This window comes from Scylla paramamosain, chromosome 4 (assembly GCF_035594125.1).
Source record: "Scylla paramamosain isolate STU-SP2022 chromosome 4, ASM3559412v1, whole genome shotgun sequence".
Taxonomy (NCBI): domain Eukaryota; kingdom Metazoa; phylum Arthropoda; class Malacostraca; order Decapoda; family Portunidae; genus Scylla; species Scylla paramamosain.
In genome coordinates, this window is record NC_087154.1 from 24,546,869 (window position 1) to 24,568,458 (window position 21,590).

The window sequence follows — 21,590 nt, forward strand, 5'->3', positions numbered from 1 at the left end:
TCATGGCGACTGCTACACCAGCCTCGGAGTCCCCATCTGGAGAGGGGACCATAAATGTCCCCAGGTTGGACTGCCTTTCTATCGACAACCCTAAGTGTCTTGACACCACCCTCAACTTTTTCTTCATTAACTTCTGCAACATTCGCAGTCTAAGATCTAATTTTCAATCTGTAGAACACCACCTCTCCTCTTCTAAACCTCATCTTCTTTTCCACACTGAAACTCAGGTATCTGAGGCAACTGACAGTAGCCCCTTTTCTGTTCCCTCCTACTTTCCCTATCCTCATTTTCAATCCAAAGCTGGATGCTGCATTTATGTGCCCAATGACTTAATCTGCTCTTGTGCCCACGCTCTTGAATCTTCCAAGTTTTTCACCATCTGGCTACGACTACAGAGACACTCTCAAACTAAATTTGTCTGTGCTGTATACCTCTCACCTAACTCCTCTGACTATAAGAAATTCTTTGACTATTCAACTTCCAAAGTGGAGCACATTCTGACTCTTCCCTTTTGCAGAGATCTCCATTCTTGGAGATTTCAATGTTCACCACCAGCTTTGGCTTTCCTCTCCCTTCACTAACCATCCTGGTGAACTAGCCTACAACTTTTCTATCCTCCACGACCTAGAGCAACTGGTGGAACATCCCACTCGTATTCCTGACCGTCTTGGAGATATGCCCAACATTCTTGACCTTTTCCTGACCTCTAATCCTTCTGCTTATGCTGTCACCCTTTCTTCTCCGTTGGGCTCCTCTGATCACAATCTCATATCTGTATCTTGTCCTATTGCTCCAATCCCTCCTCAGGATCCCCCCAAGTGAAGGTGCCTCTGGCGTTTTGCCTCTAATAGTTGGGGGGACCTGAGGAGGTATTTTGCTGATTTTCCTCAGAATAACTACTGCTTCCGTGTCAGAGACCACTCTTTGTGTGCTGAGTGCATAACAGAGGTGATAGTGTGTGGCATGGAGGCGTACATTCCTCACTTTTTTTCTCGACCTAAACCTTTCAAATCTTGGTTCAACACAGCTTGTTCTCATGCTATACATGATAGAGAGGTGGGCCACAAAAGGTACTTAAGCCTTCCATCACCAGAATCTCATGCACTTTATATTTCTGCCCAGAACCATGCCAAGTCTGTTCTCCAACTAGCCAAAAACTCCTTCATTAACAGAAAGTGTCAAAACCTTTCAAGATCTAACTCCCCTCGTAACTTCTGGCATCTAGCCAAAAATGTCTCCAATAACTTTGCTTCTTCTTCTTTCCCTCCTTTATTTCATCCAGATGGCACCACTGCTATCACATCTATTTCTGATGCTGAACTATTCGCTCAAACCTATGCTAAAAACTCTACCTTGGACAATTCTGGGCTTGTTCCTCCCTCTCCTCCATCCTCTGACTACTTCATGCTACCTATTAAAATTCTTCACAATGATGTTTTCCATGCCCATGCTGGCCTAAACCCTCTGAAGGCTTATGGACCTGATGGGGTCCCTCCTATTGTTCTCCGAAACTGTGCCTCCGTGCTTGCACCTTGCCTAGTTAACCTCTTTCAGCTGTCTGTCAACATCTACCTTTCCTTCTTGCTGGAACTTTGCCTACATTCAGCTTGTTCCTAAAAAGGGTGACCATTCTAATCCCTCAAACTACCATCCTATTGCTTTAATTTCCTGCCTATCTAAAGTTTTTGAATCTATCCTTAACAGGAAGATTCTTAAACATCTATCACTTCACAACCTTCTCTCTGATCGCCAGTATGGGTTCCGTCAAGGCTGCTCTACTGGTGATCTTCTGGCTTTCCTTACTGAGTCTTGGTCATCCTCTTTTAGAGATTTTGGTGAAACTTTCGCTATTGCCTTGGACATATCAAAAGCTTTTGATAGTCTGGCACAAAGCTTTGATTTCCAAACTACCCTCCTACGGCTTCTATCCTTCTCTCTGTAACTTCATCTCAAGTTTCCTTTCTGACCGTTCTATTGCTGCTGTGGTAGATGGTCACTTTTTCTCCAAAATCTATTAACAGTGGTGTTCCTCAGGGTTCTGTCCTATCACCCACTCTCTTATTATTATTCATTAATGATCTTCTAAATCAAACTTCTTGTCCTATCCACTCCTATGCTGATGATGCCACCCTGCACTTTTCAACGTCTTTTCATAGATGTTCAACCCTTCAGGAAGTAAACATTTCACGCAGGGAAGCCACAGAACGCTTGACTTCTGATCCTTCTAAAACTTCTGATTGGGACAGAGCAAACTTGGTATTATTCAATGCCTCAAAAACTCAATTCCTCCATCTATCAACTCAACACAACCTTCCAGACAACTATGCCCTCTTCTTCAATGACACTCAACTGCCCCCCTCTTCTACACTGAACATCCTCGGTCTGTCCTTTACTTATAATCTGAACTGGAAACTTCACATCTCATCTCTAGCTAAAACAGCTTCTATGAAGTTAGGCGTTCTGAGACATCTCTGCCAGTTTTCTCATCCCGCCAGCAGCTAACCCTGTACAAGGGCCTTATCCATCCAAGTATGGAGTATGTTACACATGTCTGGGGGGGTTCCACTCATACTGCTCTTCTAGACAGGATGGAATCAAAAGCTTTTCGTCTCATCAACTCCTCTCCTCTAACTGTCTTCAGCCTTTCTCTCATCGCCACAATGTTGCATCTGTAGCTGTCTTCTACTGCTATTTCCATGCTAACTGCTCTTCTGATCTTGCTAACTGCATGCTTCCCCTCCTCCCACGGCCTCACTGCATGAGACTTTCTTCTTTCTCTCACCCCTATTCTGTCCACCTCTCTAACGCAAGAGTTAACCAGTATTCTCAATCATTCATCCCTTTCTCTGGTAAACTCTGGAACTCCCTGCCTGCTTCTGTATTTCCACCTTCCTATGACTTGAATTCCTTCAATAGGGAGGTTTCAAGGCACTTATCCTTCAATTTTTGACTACTGCTTTGGACCCTTTTATGGGACTGGCATTTTAGTGAGCATTCTTTTTTTTACTGGATTTTTGTTGCCCTTGGTCAGTGTCCTCCTACATAAAAAAGAAAAGAAAAAAGAAAAAATTATATATATATATATATATATATATATATATATATATATATATATATATATATATATATATATATATATATATATATATATATATATATATATATATATATATATATATATATATATATATATATATATATGGAAACAGCCTGGGACTAACATCAGTGTCCTAACCTCATTATTATTATTACTATAATTTTTTTCTTTATATCAGAGATGGCAACATAAACCAAGTCACATACAAAATTTTCAAGATCCTTATGTCTCAGTCATAATGCTATTTATCAAAAGTATACAAATTTTCTTTACCAATGGTACTTTTGCTTTCTTTTAAACTTTCCTCTTTATGCAGATGTTCATCAGATAATCTCCATTCTCTTTTATATTAATTTTCAAATCCTATATTTGGGAGGTAATTAGTTTAAATTTATTTATTAATTCCTTAACTTGGTAATTTATTCCCACTGCAAAACTTAGTACCTTGTGACGTAGCAAACAGTCCCGGAAATCTGAAATGGAGGCTAGGACAAGACTGCGCAGCTGGAGAGACATCCTGGATCTCACAGCACTGAAAAATCTCCTCACTTGCCGCAAGCTATCCCCTGCTTCAGAGGGCACCAATTCACGCCAGGCTCCCACAAGCTCCTCAAATACCTTTGCAACACCAGGTAACCATCTGGAATTAAGATAACAAAAGATCGCTAGAAAATAATGTTGATGACAATAATGAAAATCAAAATTCTTTTTAACTCTCTCTAAATACATGAACCTCCCCCTAAGGCACATCCTTATCTTCTACCAAATACCTTCAACACACCTGATTTACAAGTAAAGACATATATTTACTCCTTCTTTTACTTTTAGTGTCAGGTGTGTAAATTTTATGTACCTACACCCATGTCAAGGAGCGTTTTTTTTTTTATTATTATGCAATGTTGGGAGTTCTTTGTTGCTCAATTAGTGGGATGCATCTCAGCATGATCAGTCTACTGTGGCCATATGATGATCATCAAAGCCTTATGTGGAAACATATTTAGTATCAGTTGTGTGGTAGATAAACAGGCTGCATGGTGGTGGGTTGGGTTTGTGTTGGGTGCTTTAAGGGTGCATAGCAGTAAAGAGGGAAATTTCTATGAATGTAGTAGTATATGTTAATACTATAACATCATATAGCTTGCCTACTATGGCAATTTCCCTTTAACCCTCAGTAGTAAAGATTCACTTTTTATATTTGGCAAACAAATTGACCTCTGGCTTGGGAGAGATTTTTAGACTTCAAGTGTTGACTTATATGCCAACATGTACAGTACATAAGCATTATAAAATACATAATATATATATTTGATTGTGTGCATATACACCACTTGTCATAACTTTCACAGTCCATCACAATTATTTCCTATTGAAACTTATGTTTTGTAAGTATTCAACATAGAGATCATAATATCAATGGCTTAACTCAAAGTGTAAAATAAAAATGTATCACCTTGCCATTCACATTACTCGTAAAGTGCCTTAAACTTCACTGTACATTACCACACCCTACCATATTAATTTCCTACTGGAAATCATGTTTAGTAAATCTATTTTACCATAGGAATTACCATATATCACAATGGTCTGTTTACATATATTACAGTAGTACAAAACACAAACCTGCAAACCCACCATTTATAACAGGTGATTGGCATGTCAATGGCACACCAACACAAAGCCACCAGCTGCTTAACTTATACAGTAAAGACTTGTTAAGCTACACCAACACAAAGCCACCAGCTGCTTAACTTATACAGTAAAGACTTGTTAAGCTATCACATATTTATGAGATATGTAGGTTTATTTCTTTCCATACAATAGGATTGTGGGAGTAGTGCTGCCTTATTCTAGGGGTTGTCTTATCTGGTATATAATAGGCCTCAACCAGAATTACACCACAGAATTTTAGAAATCAACTTATGCAGAGGGATTAACTTGAATGCTAACATTTAGAACAATTATACAACTTTACAGCACTCAATAGAATTGTTTTCTTGAAACAAGTGCTCCCATACTTATCACCATTTCTTTTGTACATGGGAACCACACAAGTACTTACCCAGTCAATACAGACCTTCCCTGACTTATGAGAAAGTTAGATTTCAGATGGTTGTTCACAATTCATTATTTTGTAAAATAGTTTGTGTGTATATGCCAAGGTAATATAATAAACTTGTGTCTGAGCAATAATATACAGTGCACAGTAATAAAAATACTGTATATGTAATAATAAAATAAAAAAATTAATTATTGCATTTTCTGGCACTGAAGACACTTAACCCTTGAGGACTCACCCCAATTCTAATGACCAAAAAAATTTGAAAAAATACAATGAACATCAAATAATAAGAGTAATAGAAGAATAATGAAGAGAATAAAAACATACATTCCTAGGAAGATGCTCCTGGAAGCAATACAGATATATAGATATAGTTATATATATAGATACAGATGCATTTTCTTAAGTATCTACAGTACTTACATTTGCTATATTGCAACTGCCAAATTCATGTTATATAATGCAAATGCAATGATATTACAGAATGATACATTAGCAATTTACACAATGATTTCATCTTCTTACTTTTGTAGAAGCACAGCCCTTGTCTGAGAGCACTGGGAGCGAACAGTTGCCTCTAAAACCTGTGGTGTGGGAACAGGCTTGTCTTGTCCCCCTACAAGCAGTCCCATGTCCACAAACCGAAGACTGGAAAACCTGGCAACAAAATATTGGGCACATCCATTATGTACTGGCTTGTGGTTATGAAATGAAGATTTTCCTCACCAGCAAACTGTTAACTGAAAAGTGTATAATTAATATAACAACTGAAATCTCTACATAATGTATTGTTAACTTCACCTTTCTTCCCATATAGCATCTAGGGTGCCCAGGACGTGATTGAGAGCAAAGAGATTGTGGTAGCAATGGTGGGCACCAGTGATGAAGTTCTGGTGCCATGGTACAGGTGCCCTCACCACTATAGGATCATGTTCCTCAGGTGGCACCATGATTTTTAACCTAAAAAAAGATGTGTAAAATCAGACAGTTATTATTTCATATATTCCATGACCAACAATGAATAAATAAACAAACACATTCTTACCTTGCTCTGACAGAAGGACAGAGGAGGGCATATCTGAGTACAGCATGCCTCACCCCTTGTAAATAACAATCCCTCAGTTCCTCAACAAGTTCACTAACCACAAGGCGGAATCTGTAATAGCATAAAAATTATACAGTGACTTGAACTTACAAGTACCTCACAATATCAATTTTTCCAAGGACACACCACACCTACATGCAACTTCAGTGTCAGTTTTTTCATGAAACATTAACTTAATCTTCAGTGTCTAATCTACTTATCCATTTTTTTTTTATACAACCCTTATGAGCTCCCACTTTAAGAGGGGCATTAAGATTGGTTAATTAAAATATCAATACAGTATTAAAAGTATTCTCACATACCTTAATCATTTTTTCTTTCTTTCTCCATTTTATTCATCCACCAAAAATATATTAAATTTTCTCCTCATATGCTTTAAATATCTACTGTTACTGTTATACACCTACTGCTGAGTAGTAACTGATCCACTTCCTATATGGTCAGCAAAGATCAGTTCTGTCTTTCCCTAGAGACCAAGAAATTAAGAATAATTTTAGTTTATTCTTGGGTAACATTTATGTTCACATATACGAGTAGTTACCTGTTTGTGGCATTACAGGATTAAGTTAAGCTTATAATGTTCCATCTTCCGATGCCAAATTATTGTAATTTTTTAAACTTGCATGTTTGCACACATCAGTGGATTAAGTTAAGTTTATAATGTTCCATCTTCTGATGCCAAATTATTGTAATTTTTTAAACTTGCATGTTTGCACACATCAGTTCCTCTGATAATGTATTTCATTGACCTATTGGTATATTTTGGAAAACTATTCCTGCACATCCATATGAGCATCTATTCTTTTCTTGTTAAGTTTCTTCTTGAGAACTCTTAATGTTGGATTTCCTTGATAATTTAAGTCATCTAATATATATATATATATATATATATATATATATATATATATATATATATATATATATATATATATATATATATATATATATATATATATATATATATATATATATTACTTGTTAAAAGCATGTGCTCCCTACCACTTGAAGTGGTATTCTTATGGCAAAAAAGTGGTGTTCTCTGAGGTAAAATTAGATACATACAAAGTAACTGATAACCCCCTGTCATCATGCTGGGCCAGCAGTGGAGTGGAGTCCAAAGTCAAGAAATACATGGTTTGATTTTGGGAGGGACGAGGGCTGGAGACACCATCCCAAAAACCTAGGACAAGGCATCCTAGGAAGACTTCTCAAAGGGCTATAAACATCACAAAGCATACCTTGGAGTCAAATCCACAAACACCAAGATCTCTGAAGGAGAACAATCCCAAATTATTTGCCAAGACTTCCATGTGTACCATGACATTCAAATTGTGTGCAGGAATTAAGCTACACCAGCCATGCACCAAGGAAGAGACATCTTCTGTCAAAAGCACTGACAGATCACAGGGTTGCCTTTTGCATGAAATATCTTGCTGTGGGTGAGGACTGGCTCTCAATGCTATGGTCAGATGAGGCTACATTTGATGTTACATGCAACTGAGGAAGGTGAATGTACCAGCAAAAAGGCAGTGACCCCTTTGAGCCCTCTATGTGTAGCACACAGTAATACACCCAGAATCACTCATGGTAAGGGGTTGCTTTACTGGGAGGGATCTAGGGAAACTTCTTGTTCTTCCAAAAGAATGTCAAAGTTAACTAACCTGCCTACTAGAGTGTTGTGTGACCATCTGTCCAACACAGCAAAATCTGTGGCCAAGTGGGTTAAGAACTGCACAGTATCCTTTATAAAGGATTAGCCAGGCAATAGCCAGGATTTGAATCCTATTGAAAACCTGTGACACATTATCAAGAGGGATTTAGAGGGGAAGGATGTCAGTTCAGTATCCAAGTCTGAGGCAGCCATTCAGAGTCCTTGTGCAATATCTCACCTGATACACACAAGAACCTTACTCTGTTACTTCCTAGATGTCTTGAGAGCATAAAGATAAAGAAAGGCAACCTACCAAGTATTAAAATATCAACTAAAAACATTCTTTCATATAAGTTCTTCAATGTATTCACTGATAAGCTAGGTAGAAAAGCAGGAACTGCATACTTCTGTCTTGTAATATATATATATATATTATATATATATATATATATATATATATATATATATATATATATATATATATATATATATATATATATATATATATATATATATATATATATATATATTTATTTATTTATTTATTTATATTTTTTTTTTGCTTTACAATCTGGATCATAACACCTATTTTTTTTTTCAGCATTCTCTTCCAGCATAGAAGGATTTATCTTTCATATCATTTAGCACTGTTATTTATTGATAAAATTACTTTTACTCTCCATAAAATCCCATTCTAATTGATTCTTATATTAATACTTTTAGGGTGTGAAATGGACTAATAAGATTTAATTATTTTCTATAGGGAATTTTCGTTTAAATTATTCGGATTAAATGTGACCTTCTGGAATTAATCAAACTCACAATCCAAGTTACTGTTGTACATATATAGCTAAAGACAGATCTTCAATCACATCTTTCTGAGAGCCCTTATTTTTAATGTCTACATCATCATGAATACTCAGATGTGTACTACAATCTAATATGCACAGTGCCCATGGATGAAATTAGGATGATTGATTTTTTGTTATTTTAATCAAAGAAAGATGGAATCAAACAATGTTTTACAATCAGTGCATCAGATCTCCTTTATTCAGTATTTAGGTATACTACCATAGTTTTTTGGTATTAAATCATGTTTCTGTGTCATAGATTGAAAAAGAGTACAAAAATATTCTTGATCAAGTTCCAAGGACCAGATTTTCTTGATAGCTTCTTTCAGCATGGGAATAGAAGGTGTATTAATGGTCTGCAGGTGCCTCTTCATGTATGCCCATGCATTTTCTATAGGAATGAGGTCTGGTGAGTTGCCAGGCCAACCTAAGACTTGAATGTCATTTTCAGCAAAGAAATCCATGGTCCTCTTGCCCCTGTGGCTAGGATGTGGCTGCATGAAGACTCTCTCTTCAGGTCTTGATGAAGTGGTAGAAGGTTCTCCCTTAACACTTCAATGTAATTGTCACTCTTCATGGTTGTACTTTTAGGGAGAAAATAGTCCTCCCTGACCATGGTTGGAAAAAACCTGACTTCTTAAAAAAAAGACCTAACCCACTGTTTTTTGGGAGGTTTTATAGATTTTTTGTTTGTTTGTTTATTCCTCATATCTATATGTGAATCACTTTAAATGAGCAATTAAAAAGTAATCTAGCGTGAAACAAAAGGTTTTAATTTTTCATGTAGGAGCACCATTCAAGAGCAAAAAAAAAACCCAATGAGGTGCCAGTTCCCAAACTGAGTAAAAAACAACTGTCAAAAAGGATAAGCATCTTGAAACCTCCCTCTTGAAATAGTTCAAGTCATGGGAAGGAGGAAATACAGAAGCAGGAAGGCAGTTCCAGAGTTTACCAGAGAAAGGGATGAACGACTGACAATACTGGTTAACTCTCGCATTAGAGAGGCAGACAGAACAGGGGTGAGAAAAAAAGTCTTGCGCAGCCAGACTGCAGGAGGGAGGCATGCAGTTAGCAATATAAAAAAAAAAAAAGCAGTTAGCATGAAAATAGTGGTAGAAAAATAGCATGAAATGCAACATTGCAGTGATGAGAAAGGCTCAATACAGTCAGTCAGAGGAGAGGAGTTAATAAGATGAAAAGCTTTCGATTCCACCATCTAAAAGAGTGGTATGAGTGTATACCTCCCATACATGTGAAACATACTCCATACATGGACAGATAAGAGCCCTGTACAGAGTTGGCAGTTGGCAGCTGAGAAAAAACTGGAGATGACTCAAAAATGTGTAACTTCATAGAAGTTGTTTTAGCTAGAAATGAGATGTGAAGTTTCCAGTTTAGATTATAAGTAAATGATAGACCGAGGACATTCAGTGTAGAAGAGAGGGACAGTCGAGTGTCAATGAAGAAGAGGGGATGGCTATCTGGAAGGTTGTGTTGAACTGATAGATGGAGGAATTGAGTTTTTGAGGCATTGAACAATACTAAGTTTGCTCTGTCCCGACCAGAAATTTTAGAGAGATCGGAAGTCAGGCATTCTGTGGCTTCCCTGCAAGAACTGTTTACTTCCTGAAGGACTGGACGTCTACAAAAAGACGTGGAAAAGTGCAGGGTAGTATCATCAGCATAGGAGTGGATAAGACAAGAAGTTTGGTTTAAAGAACATGGGAACAGTGACCATCTACCACAGCAGCAATAGAATGGTCAGAAATGAAACTTGAGATGAAGTTATAGAGAGAAGGATAGATGCCATAGGAGGATAGTTTGGAAATCAAAGCTTTGTGCCAGATTCTATTAAAAGCTTTTGATATGTCTAAAGTAACAGCAAAGTTTCACCAAAATCCCTAAAAGAGAATGACCAAGACTCAGTAAGGAAAGCCAGATCACCAGTAAAGCGGCCTCAACAGAACCCATACTGTCAATTAGATAGAAGGTTGTAAAGTGATAGGTGTTTAAGAATCTTCCTATTAAGGATAGATTCAAAACTTTAGAGAGGCAGAAAATTAAAGCAACAGGACGATAGTTTGAGGGATTAGAATGGTCACCCTTTTTGAAACAGGCTGAATTTGGACAAACTTCCAGCAAGAAGGAAAGGTAGATGTTGATAGACAGAGTTGCAAGAGTTTGACTAGGCAAGTTGCAAGCATGGAGGCACAATTTTGGAGAACAACAGGAGCAACTATCAGCAAGGGCATGGAAAATATAACTGTAAAGGATCTTAATGGGTAGCATGAAGTAGTCAGATGGTGGAGTAGTGGGGAACAAGCCCTGAATCATCCAAGGTAGTATTTTTAGCAAAAATTTGAATGAAGAGTTCAGCTTTAGAAATAGATGAGATGACAGTGGTGCCATCAGGTTGAAATAAAGGAGGGAAAGATGAAGAAGCAAAGTTATTGAAGATGATTTTGGCTAGTGTCTAAAGTCACAAGGGGAGTTAGACCTTGAAAGATTTTGACACTTTCTATTAATGAAGAACAGACACTTGTTTCAGTCATGCTGATACAGGTTGGTTCAGTTGGACAAAGCCTGCATTCACTAGTACTGTACAGGAAATGAATGGGTCAGGCTTGACTGCTTTTACATTTTATAAGTATATGTACATATAGACCTTATTTATCAATATGATACAGAACTAAATTTTGATATGTAAAATATTTAAAAAACAAAAAACCTACTTAGACATTTTTTTTGGTGAATTTTTTTTTTTAATGCTGTCACTGACCATCATAACTGCTGAAACATTCCCATACCATTACATAGGCCAGATGCTTTATGGTCTTCACCATGAACTTTGGATCATACCTCCTGGAGTCTTTTGCACTGTCTGTCCAAATAACCTGATGATGTGGAAACAAATGTCATCAGAAAATACCACATGTTCCCAGTCCTTAGTAGTCCAGTCTTCAAATTTCCTTGCAAATGCTTATCTTTTAACTTCATATAGGCAGTCAGCATTGGTTTTTGTGCTGCACAATGTGCTGAGAGTCCAAGGTGGTCTTTCAGTAATTCTTGAATTGTATGGATAGATATGTCTTTCAGCAATTCATAGTTCTCTGCGTTGACTTCCCTGATATTGATGAAAGGCCTGGCCATCACAATTCTTTGTAACAGGTTGTCTGTGTGTCTGGACATCTTACACTTCTTCCCTGACCCCTATTTTTCTTCAAAGTTGATTCCCAATCTCCACCTGTACAACATTTCAGCCATATGGATACAGTGTTTTTAGATATATGTAGACATCACCCTATCTCAGCTAGACATGTGCCCTCTTCATGGTGTTTGACAATTCTTGTCTTCTCCACCATGGACAAGTGTTTTTCCCCATGGTCAACTGGTTGAGACATGCAGGTGCATATACTGAAGCATGTTAAACAGTGCACAAGAGAGAGAGAGAGAGAGAGAGAGAGAGAGAGAGAGAGAGAGAGAGAGAGAGAGAGAGAGAGAGAGAGAGAGAGAGAGAGAGAGAGAGAGAGAGAGAGAGAGAGAGAGAGAGAGAGAGAGAGAGAGAGAGAGCTAGCACAATTTCCTGTGTGAAGCTTGCAGCATGCCTGACTGGGAAGCTGCAACAGAAACTTGCTAATACTCCATACAGTTGCTGCATGCCACCAAAAACTCAGCCGTTTCTATGATCATGGTAAATTCAACTGATAAAATTATGGTAAAAATAGCATGCTGTTTTTACCCTCATCCTAATTTCATCCACAATCACTGTATGTGATGAGAGTAATCCTATATTTTAGAACTGTGGTTATCAATTATAGTTGATGTACCACAAATGGAGGTTACATTTCTTGAACTCTATACCAAGGCAAATTTGTTTACTCATACCTAAAAAGAAAAAAAGAAATGGTGCTGAAAATCAAATATCATGTATGTGCAAGAAAAAACAGTATTATACAAGCCTACATTCTGTAAGGAATTAGTAAATTTCAGCAAGACTACAAATGTTACCTGATATTCCGAAGCACCATTTTGTCCACATCAAGAGTAACCACTTTCAACAGGTTAGGGGGAGGGGTGGTGATCTGGTGGTTCTGGATTCCCCTCTGTAGATACTCCTCAAATCTAAAATCAGTAATGCCACTTAATTTCTTTAATCACCAACAGCATATTTCTATCCCATTTTTCCACACAATAATCTAAAGTTTATCATAATTATTCCTTGATCTGTGATTACAGTAAAAAATTGGGTCTATCTATCTGTCCATCTATCTATCTATGATGTTTCACATGGCCATGGCAAAAGAACTTCCACCTCTGTATTCACACATTTCCTTCTCACTTGTTCAAGAATTTGGTCTCTATTTGCACCTCTTTCACACATGTACTCCTTTATCCAATTCTTCCATCTTCCAAGAGGGTTTCTCTCCCATTAGGATCTTCAATTTCATTCAAATACACTTTTTCTACAAACAATTAATTCTTCATCCTTTCAGTATGGCCATATCACCTCAATGTATCACTTTCCATCCATTCCATCACTCCAAAATTCATACCACTTGTAAAGCACTTCTACTACATCTCACATAAACACTTTCACTGCTCTTATCCTCCTATCTACATCCCCTTCTCTGACAATTAATTTCCACAACATACACTGCTGACTGCTTTGCCTTATTTCATGTCCAGGTCTTTGATCCATTCATTGGCAGGAGAATACTACTGTTTACACCTCTTTACATCCATAAACACATTTCTCCCTTTCATAACCCTTGCAAGAGATCCTATGACTCACCTAACTTTCATATCTATCTTTCCTATTTCTCCATTCATCTCACCATGTTCAATGAACACTGTTTCAAGATACTTAAATTCATCTCTAATCTCTCTCCTCCCATAACCACTTCACACTTTCTTATAGTTGGCATATTCATCTTAACTGGTATCCTAAGGTCACCCCTATCCCTTTTTCCTTTTAAAAAACATATCATATTTTTTTACAGCACTCACCCTGAGTTTCTATCTCATACTAAGGAAGTGATCCACCACTCTTTAAAGTTCCCTTTCACTGTCTTCTAGTGAGATGCTACTACAGCTCATTCCACCCTATTCTGTTTCAGCCTTGAACCAACATTTCCCATTTCATATTTCATCTCCATACATACATACAAATGCCATAGCTGTGCATGATCTCAGTGCTCACCTCTGATTCACTGGCCTTTCATCTGCTCTGGCAGATGATATCCCTTACCACAAGACACAAGGCTGCCATAACATCTAGGTTTCCAACATCTTCCCAAGGTTTCCTCAAGTACTTACTTGTCAACTAACCCAAAGGTAAAGTTAACAGCTAGATGAACTGTATGCCAACTGCCCCAGCAAGGGACCTGAACCAATAATGAACTGGTGTAACAGCCCAGAATATAACCCCGACAAAAGTACAGTGGGGTATGTGACAACAAACTTGATTCATTCCAATGTAGTATTCATTAAGGCAAATGTGCACTATGGTGACTGAAGAACCTATGGAAAAAAATTAATTGGTTCCTGGAAACCAGAAAACAATAAAAAAAATACATCAAAATAAGCACATTTGCATTACTACATTTGAGATAACACAAATATATTCAGTATCCTCCTGAATTTCACACCTAGTCCTAAATTCTTACCGTCCCAAATTTCATGCATTATCCTGAGTTTCACACTGCTTTAACAAATATAGATCATATTTACCTACTGTCAACATCACATGTATAAATACAGTAAACCCCATAAGTGGGAGCCTTCTCTCTCTCTCTCTCTCTCTCTCTCTCTCTCTCTCTCTCTGAAAGTAAGAACAATCCTATTGATTGCTAAACAGAATGAGACTGACTGAGAATTAAAATAGAATTATGAATAAGAGAGTGAGAAAGAGTGAGAAGAGATAAAGTGAAAATTAGATAACATGAATGAGGGAGAGAAAGAAAGTGAGGTATCACTCTCTTGCCCCTTATCTCTGACAGATAATGGGGAGGGGAGGTGACCAGGAGGGAGGTTTGAGATAAGACAAAAGAAGGGAGAAGAAAGGAAAATAGGGAGGAAAGGACAGGTGCCAGATAGGTGAGCAGTGGCTCGCACAGCTGAAGTGTTAGTCTTGCAAGTTCTAGTTTGTTATTCCGATCAAATTTTTTATTAAAATTTCAGTGCTCCCAAGAATGGCAAGTTCGTCTTGCCAGATTCTGTTTGTTATTCCAATTAAGTATTTATTAAAAATCCAGTGGTCACATAAGTGGTGAGTTTGTTATGCCTGTTTTGGTTTATTATTCCAATTAAATATTTATTAAAATTTCAATGTGTTATTGCAGTTGTATGTTTTAACAACTGTGCATTGTCACATACCCTACTGTATGCCTATTGTTATTATAAGCTGGGGTATAAGTTGGGCTAGGTTAGTTTATACCCCCAAGTATAAACTGGGCTATGCTGGAGTATAACCCTCTAGTCCTGAATATACCCCTTCCCTGGTAATATACTACTAAACTGAAATATGGTTACTATCTATACACCACTCCTTAACCCTACTCTGTGTGGCATGGGTCAAAAACAACCCACTGTAAGGGATGAAACACCACTCCCACCTAAATGAGCCGAGGAGGAGCAGGGGAACCTGGTACTCTTCCCTCTTCCACCACCTGGGAGTGCAGGAGGTCAGCTTATCAGCACCCATCCTGAAGCTTCGAGTCATTGGCTGTTTTAGAGTGTGTGGATGCTTTGAACAGCTAAACCTGTCTCAAGGTTTTGGAGCTCTGCCTAGTTTCATTGTGTGTGTGTGTGTGTGTGTGTGTGTGTGTGTGTAGGCTTCTTGTAGCCTCTTTCCGATGTTATTTGTGGACCCTGTAAATCCAGCTACAGCAGAACAGATTCAGTGCCAAGACTAGGCACACCTGTTCTCCTTTGGTTGTCATCTCGGTTTCCACTGTGAAATTTTTTTAAAAATTGCAATTAAATTTTTTGTTCAACAGTAGGGTACATGACAATGCACAATTGGAATAATGTACAACAGCAATAATGCACTGAAATTTTAATAAATAATTAATTGGAGTAACAAACCAAGACTGGCATAACAAACTCGTTACTTGTATGAGCACTGGAATTTTAATAAAAATTTAATCAGAATAACAAACTAAAACTTGCAAGACTAACTCACTAGCTGTGCAAGCTGCTGCTCACCTATCTGCCACCTGTCCCTTCCTCCTTTTTCCTTTCTTCTCCCTTCTTTCATCTTGTCTCAAACCTCCCTCCCTGCCACCTCCCCTCTCCCTTCCATCGGCTCTTCAACTCGCATCAGACCTTCCACACCATCCCCAGCCCCTGACACCCAACATCCAAGAGGACAAGAAACTGAAGCAGGAAATGTAGGCACTGCACAGCGAAGTGAAGCAGCTCCGTGTCACAGGCAGAAGGAGAATCAGGAGCTTCAGGTCTTGATTACCTCTTTGCATTCAATGCAGAAAGAAATGGCCAGCATGAATGCCAAAATGTCCCAACTGCTCCATGCATTACTGGGAAGCAGCCAGCACCAGAGCGAGAAATGGTGGAGCAGCAGTGTCCATGGACATCGACATGACCCCCCTTCCAACACGCACCATAATGGAAGAAACAGCCTCACTGGTGGAGCTCCAGCATCATGTAAACCAGAAAGCCATAGAACAGGAAAAGGACCTTCCCCCAACTTCAGGTGCCCCAATGAACCCCCCACGTCATTGCAAATCCAACTGCCAGTGACAAGTGATCCAGGCTCAGGTGAAGGACAGCAGTGACCCGCCCCATCATCTGACACCAGGCAGGACTCCAACCCCACCCCCCTTCTCCCGGGCTACACTCAGCCATCCAGGAATGACAGAGGGCAGGAGGAGGTGCCACCACCATGCATTTAACTGATCTTCAGTTCACAGACTGGTGAGTAAGGCCACCACCCTCCTGCTATATATACACACACACATAACACAGCCATCATTGTTCTACAGGAGACCCTGGTGACAGATTTAACAGTCCTGAAACTTGGGAGGCAGTAGCAACTCTTCCACAAACCTCACCAGCAAGGCAGGTCATGAGGTCTTATCACACTGGTATGAAAAGATATTCTGGCCACCATGTTACATGACCCTCCAGCCCTGGGGGAACAGGTGGACTTTCTCTCTGTGTCATGCTCCATCTCGGCCACGCCCCTGCAATAGACACACACAATGTGTATTGCCGACAAAGATCAAATTTGAATCTCTTCCCTCTGCTCTAAAATACTGACGAAAGACCTGTGCTGTTAAGTGGGGACTTCAATGCTCATCACCCGCTCCTTGAACCATGGAGCGTTGGTGTGAACCAGCAAGGATGGCACGCCGCACAGATGCTAGAAGACTTCCTGGCAGTGGTGCTTCATGGCAAGCCATGTCCCATGCACATCATGGGAGGCAGACTGGACCTCACCATCATGGTGAATGGGGACAGCCAGGACATTCAGGTTACTCCCATGCCAAAGCTCCTGAGAGACCACTGGGCCCAGGAAAATCTTTTGCACATTAGCAAACAAAGCAGCACTGCACCGGCCACCAAATGAAGATGGGACACACAAAAGGGTAACTGGAAGACATTCATGGGCCTCCTTAGTAACTGGTATACCAATTATAGTGTTCTGAATCTGTGAAAATATTTGCAAGTGATCTCACTTGCTGCAGCTGCCTCCATGCTCATTCAAAGAAAGAAAGAATACAATCCAAACAAAAAGTAACTTGGTACTATGATGAACAAATAAAATTCCTCACAAGGACAACTCAGTGGCTGACAGACATATATCACTCACTCACAAAAAAAAAAAGAGGCAGATGAGGTAAACCTGTGGGAACGAGTAATTTATGCAAGGAAACAAACCAATATCATCTGAGGAGAGATGGCTGTGGCACATGAGATGCCTCACCCACACCACTAACATGACACAGGTGTGGCAACACATCAATCATGTGAGGGGCAGGCACATACGCCCGCCTGCCCACCCAAATCCAGCAGGGAAAGCTGAAAAGCTGATAACAGACTATCGTGACAGGTCAGTAAACGTCAGGTTGCCAGAGCAGCTGCAACATAGAAAAAGAGCTTGACTGGGCGCAGTGGGTCACTATAATGGCTGCCACCCTCCTCCATGACGACACAGACCACGAGATAATGAGGGATGATCTACTCAGAGCATGGAAAACAGGTAAAGACAGCTCCAGGGGATGATGGTACTATGCTAAGCCACGTGTGCAACATGGTGGGAGACCCTCTGCTCTACTTATTCAATATGTTCCTTGTGCAGAGCATGGTTCCTGAGGAATGGAAGGCTGCAAACATCATTCCCAAAGACACAGGAGCCCAATAGATACAGACCAATCAACCTCACACAAATGATGTGCAAAATGATGGAATGAATCCTGCTCAATTGTTTGGTGTACATGATCAGCAAATTTGACCTAGGGATCAATGGCTTCACCTGGCTTTGTTCAGCATCAAAGCACTGCTAACTGTCTGGCAAACTATGTCAAACATGAAGGCAAAAAAAGCTGTCTTCATTGATATAGAAAAGGCATTTGATCAAGCACAGCCTCTTGTCATCCTGGGAGAGCTAACCAAACCTGGGGTCAAAGGGAAGCTCCTCCTTTGGATCCAAAGTTATTTGGATAACAGAAGAGCCAGCATCTTTCAAGGCCAGGCATCAAAGCTTCTGCACACTAGAGAATGGAACACCACTGGAAAGGGGTCCTGAGTCCCACCCTCTTCAATGTATTAATGAATGTTCTGGCAACACTACCATACCCAGAAGGCACACAATACATCAGCTATGCAGAAGATATTGTGCTGCAAACCACAGGGAAAAACTCCATAGCGGACATACAAGTAGCCCTAGATGCCCTCACACACCATGCACAGATATTGGCTTCACTATCTCACACTCCAAAACAAAAGCCATGGCAGGAGGAGGCAGTAGACACCTGCCGAAACGATAATTACTCCCAGTGAGGTCTAAAGCACTGTTCAGGGGGTGCTGTGAACTTATCATTAAACCCACCTGTGACCTCACTGAACGTTTCCCTTTATGTCTCACAACACAAGGGGGCAGTCACAGCCTTCCCTCTAAAGACAACTCTCTTCCTCCACACGAAAATACAAGCACCTAATAACACACACACCCTTCACTCAAAAATTTTAAACTCATGGCGACTCCTACACCAGCCTCGGAGTCCCCATCTGGGGAGGGGACCATAAATGTCCCCAGGTTGGACTGCCTTTCTGTCGACGACCCTAAGTGTCTTGACACCCCCCTCAACTTTTTCTTCATTAACTTCTGCAACATTCGCGGTCTAAGATCTAATTTTCAATCTGTAGAACACCACCTCTCCTCTTCTAAACCTCATCTTCTTTTCCTCACTGAAACTCAGGTGTCTGAGGCAACTGACAGTAGCCCCTTTTCTGTTCCCTCCTACCTTCTCTATCCTCATTTTTGATCCAAAGCTGGATGCTGCGTTTATGTGTGCAATGACTTAACCTGCTCTCGTGCCCACGCTCTTGAATCTTCCGAGTTTTCCACCATCTGGCTACGACTACAGAGTCATTCTCATACTAAATTTATCTGTGCTGTATACCTCTCTCCTAACTCCTCTGACTATAAGAAATTCTTTGACTACTTAACTTCCAAAGTGGAGCACATTCTGACCCTCTTCCCTTTTGCAGAGATCTCCATTCTTGGAGACTTCAATGTTCACCACCAGCTTTGGCTTTCCTCTCCCTTCACTGACCATCCTGGTGAACTAGCCTACAACTTTGCTATCCTCCATGACCTAGAGCAATTGGTGCAACACCCTACTCGTATTCCTGACCGTCTTGGAGATACACCCAACATTCTTGACCTTCTCCTGACCTCTAATCCTTCTGCTTATGCTGTCATCCTTTCTTCTCCGTTGGGCTCCTCCGATCACAATCTCATATCTTTATCTTGTCGTATCACTCCAATCCCTCCTCAGGATCCCCCTAAGCGAAGGTGCCTCTGGCGTTTTGCCTCTGCTAGTTGGGGGGACCTGAGGAGGTATTTTGCTGATTTTCCTTGGAATGACTACTGCTTCCGTGTCAGAGACCTGTCTTTGTGTGCTGAGAGCATAACAGAGGTGATAGTGTCTGGCATGGAGGCATACATTCCTCACTCTTTTTCTCGTCCTAAACCTTCTAAACCTTGCACAGCTTGTTCTCGTGCTATACATGATAGAGAGGTGGCCCACAAAAGGTACTTAAGCCTTCCATCATCAGAATCTCATGCACTTTATATTTCTGCCCGGAACCATGCTAAGTCTGTTCTCCAACTAGCCAAAAACTCCTTCATTAACAGAAAGTGTCAAAAGCTTTCAAGATCTAACTCCCCTTGTGATTTCTGGCATCTAGCCAAAAATATCTCCAATAACTTTGCTTCTTCTTCTTTCCCACCTCTACTTCAACCAGATGGTACCAATGCTATCACATCTATTTCTAAAGCTGAACTCTTTGCTCAAACCTTTGCTAAAAACTCTACCTTGGACGATTCTGGGTTTGTTCCTCCCTCTCCTCCACCCTCTGACTACTTCATGCCATGTATTAAAATTCTTCGCAATGATGTTTTCCATGCCCTCGCTGGCCTAAACCCTCGGAAGGCTTATGGACCTGATGGGGTCCCTCCTATTGTTCTCCGAAACTGTGCCTCCGTGCTTGCACCTTGCCTAGTCAAACTCTTTCAGCTCTGTCTGTCAACATCTACCTTTCCTTCTTGCTGGAAGTTTGCCTACATTCAACCTGTTCCTAAAAAGGGTGACCGCTCTAATCCCTCAAACTACCGTCCTATTGCTTTAATTTCCTGCTTATCTAAAGTTTTTGAATCTATCCTCAACAGGAAGATTCTTAAACATCTATCACTTCACAACCTTCTATCTGATCGCCAGTATGGGTTCCGTCAAGGCCGCTCTACTGGTGATCTTCTGGCTTTCCTTACTGAGTCTTGGTCATCCTCTTTTAGAGACTTTGGTGAAACTTTTGCTGTTGCCTTGGACATATCAAAAGCCTTTGATAGGGTCTGGCACAAAGCTTTGATTTCCAAACTACTCTCCTACGGTTTCTATCCTTCTCTCTGTAACTTCATCTCAAGTTTCCTTTCTGACCGTTCTATTGCTGCTGTGGTAGACGGTCACTGTTCTTCTCCTAAATCTATTAACAGTGGTGTTCCTCAGGGTTCTGTCCTGTCACCCACTCTCTTCTTATTATTCATTAATGATCTTCTAAACCAAACTTCTTGTCCCATCCACTCCTATGCTGATGATACCACCCTGCACTTTTCCATGTCTTTTCATAGACGTCCAACCCTTCAGGAGGTAAACATATCACGCAGGGAAGCCACAGAACGCCTGACTTCTGATCTTTCTAAAATTTCTGATTGGGGCAGAGCAAACTTGGTATTGTTCAATGCCTCAAAAACTCAATTCCTCCATCTATCAACTCAACACAACCTTCCAGACAACTATCCCCTCTTCTTCAATGACACTCAACTGTCTCCCTCTTCTACACTGAACATCCTTGGTCTGTCCTTTACTTATAATCTGAACTGGAAACTTCACATCTCATCTCTAGCTAAAACAGCTTCTATGAAGTTAGGCGTTCTGAGACATCTCCGCCAGTTTTTCTCAACCCCCAGCTGCTAACTCTGTACAAGGGCCTTATCCGTCCATGTATGGAGTATGCTTCACATGTCTGGGGGGGTTCCACTCATACTGCTCTTCTAGACAGGGTGGAATCAAAAGCTTTTCATC

At 40.0% G+C, this 21,590-nt stretch overlaps 1 protein-coding gene across 4 annotated transcripts in view; it reads right to left on the bottom strand.

Moving 5' to 3' along the window:
* Positions 1 to 21,590, bottom strand: part of LOC135099898 (dynein axonemal heavy chain 3-like) — a 430,253-nt gene that overhangs the window by 370,252 nt on the left and 38,411 nt on the right. For all 4 annotated transcript variants that reach the window (XM_064002569.1, XM_064002565.1, XM_064002567.1 and 1 more), the window contains exons 7-11: positions 12,772 to 12,885; positions 6,202 to 6,312; positions 5,958 to 6,116; positions 5,682 to 5,813; positions 3,542 to 3,737 (exon numbers count right to left, since the gene is read on the bottom strand). In XM_064002569.1, the coding sequence (XP_063858639.1) occupies positions 3,542 to 3,737; positions 5,682 to 5,813; positions 5,958 to 6,116; positions 6,202 to 6,312; positions 12,772 to 12,885 (712 nt within the window). The remainder of the gene's footprint in view (positions 1 to 3,541; positions 3,738 to 5,681; positions 5,814 to 5,957; positions 6,117 to 6,201; positions 6,313 to 12,771; positions 12,886 to 21,590) is intronic.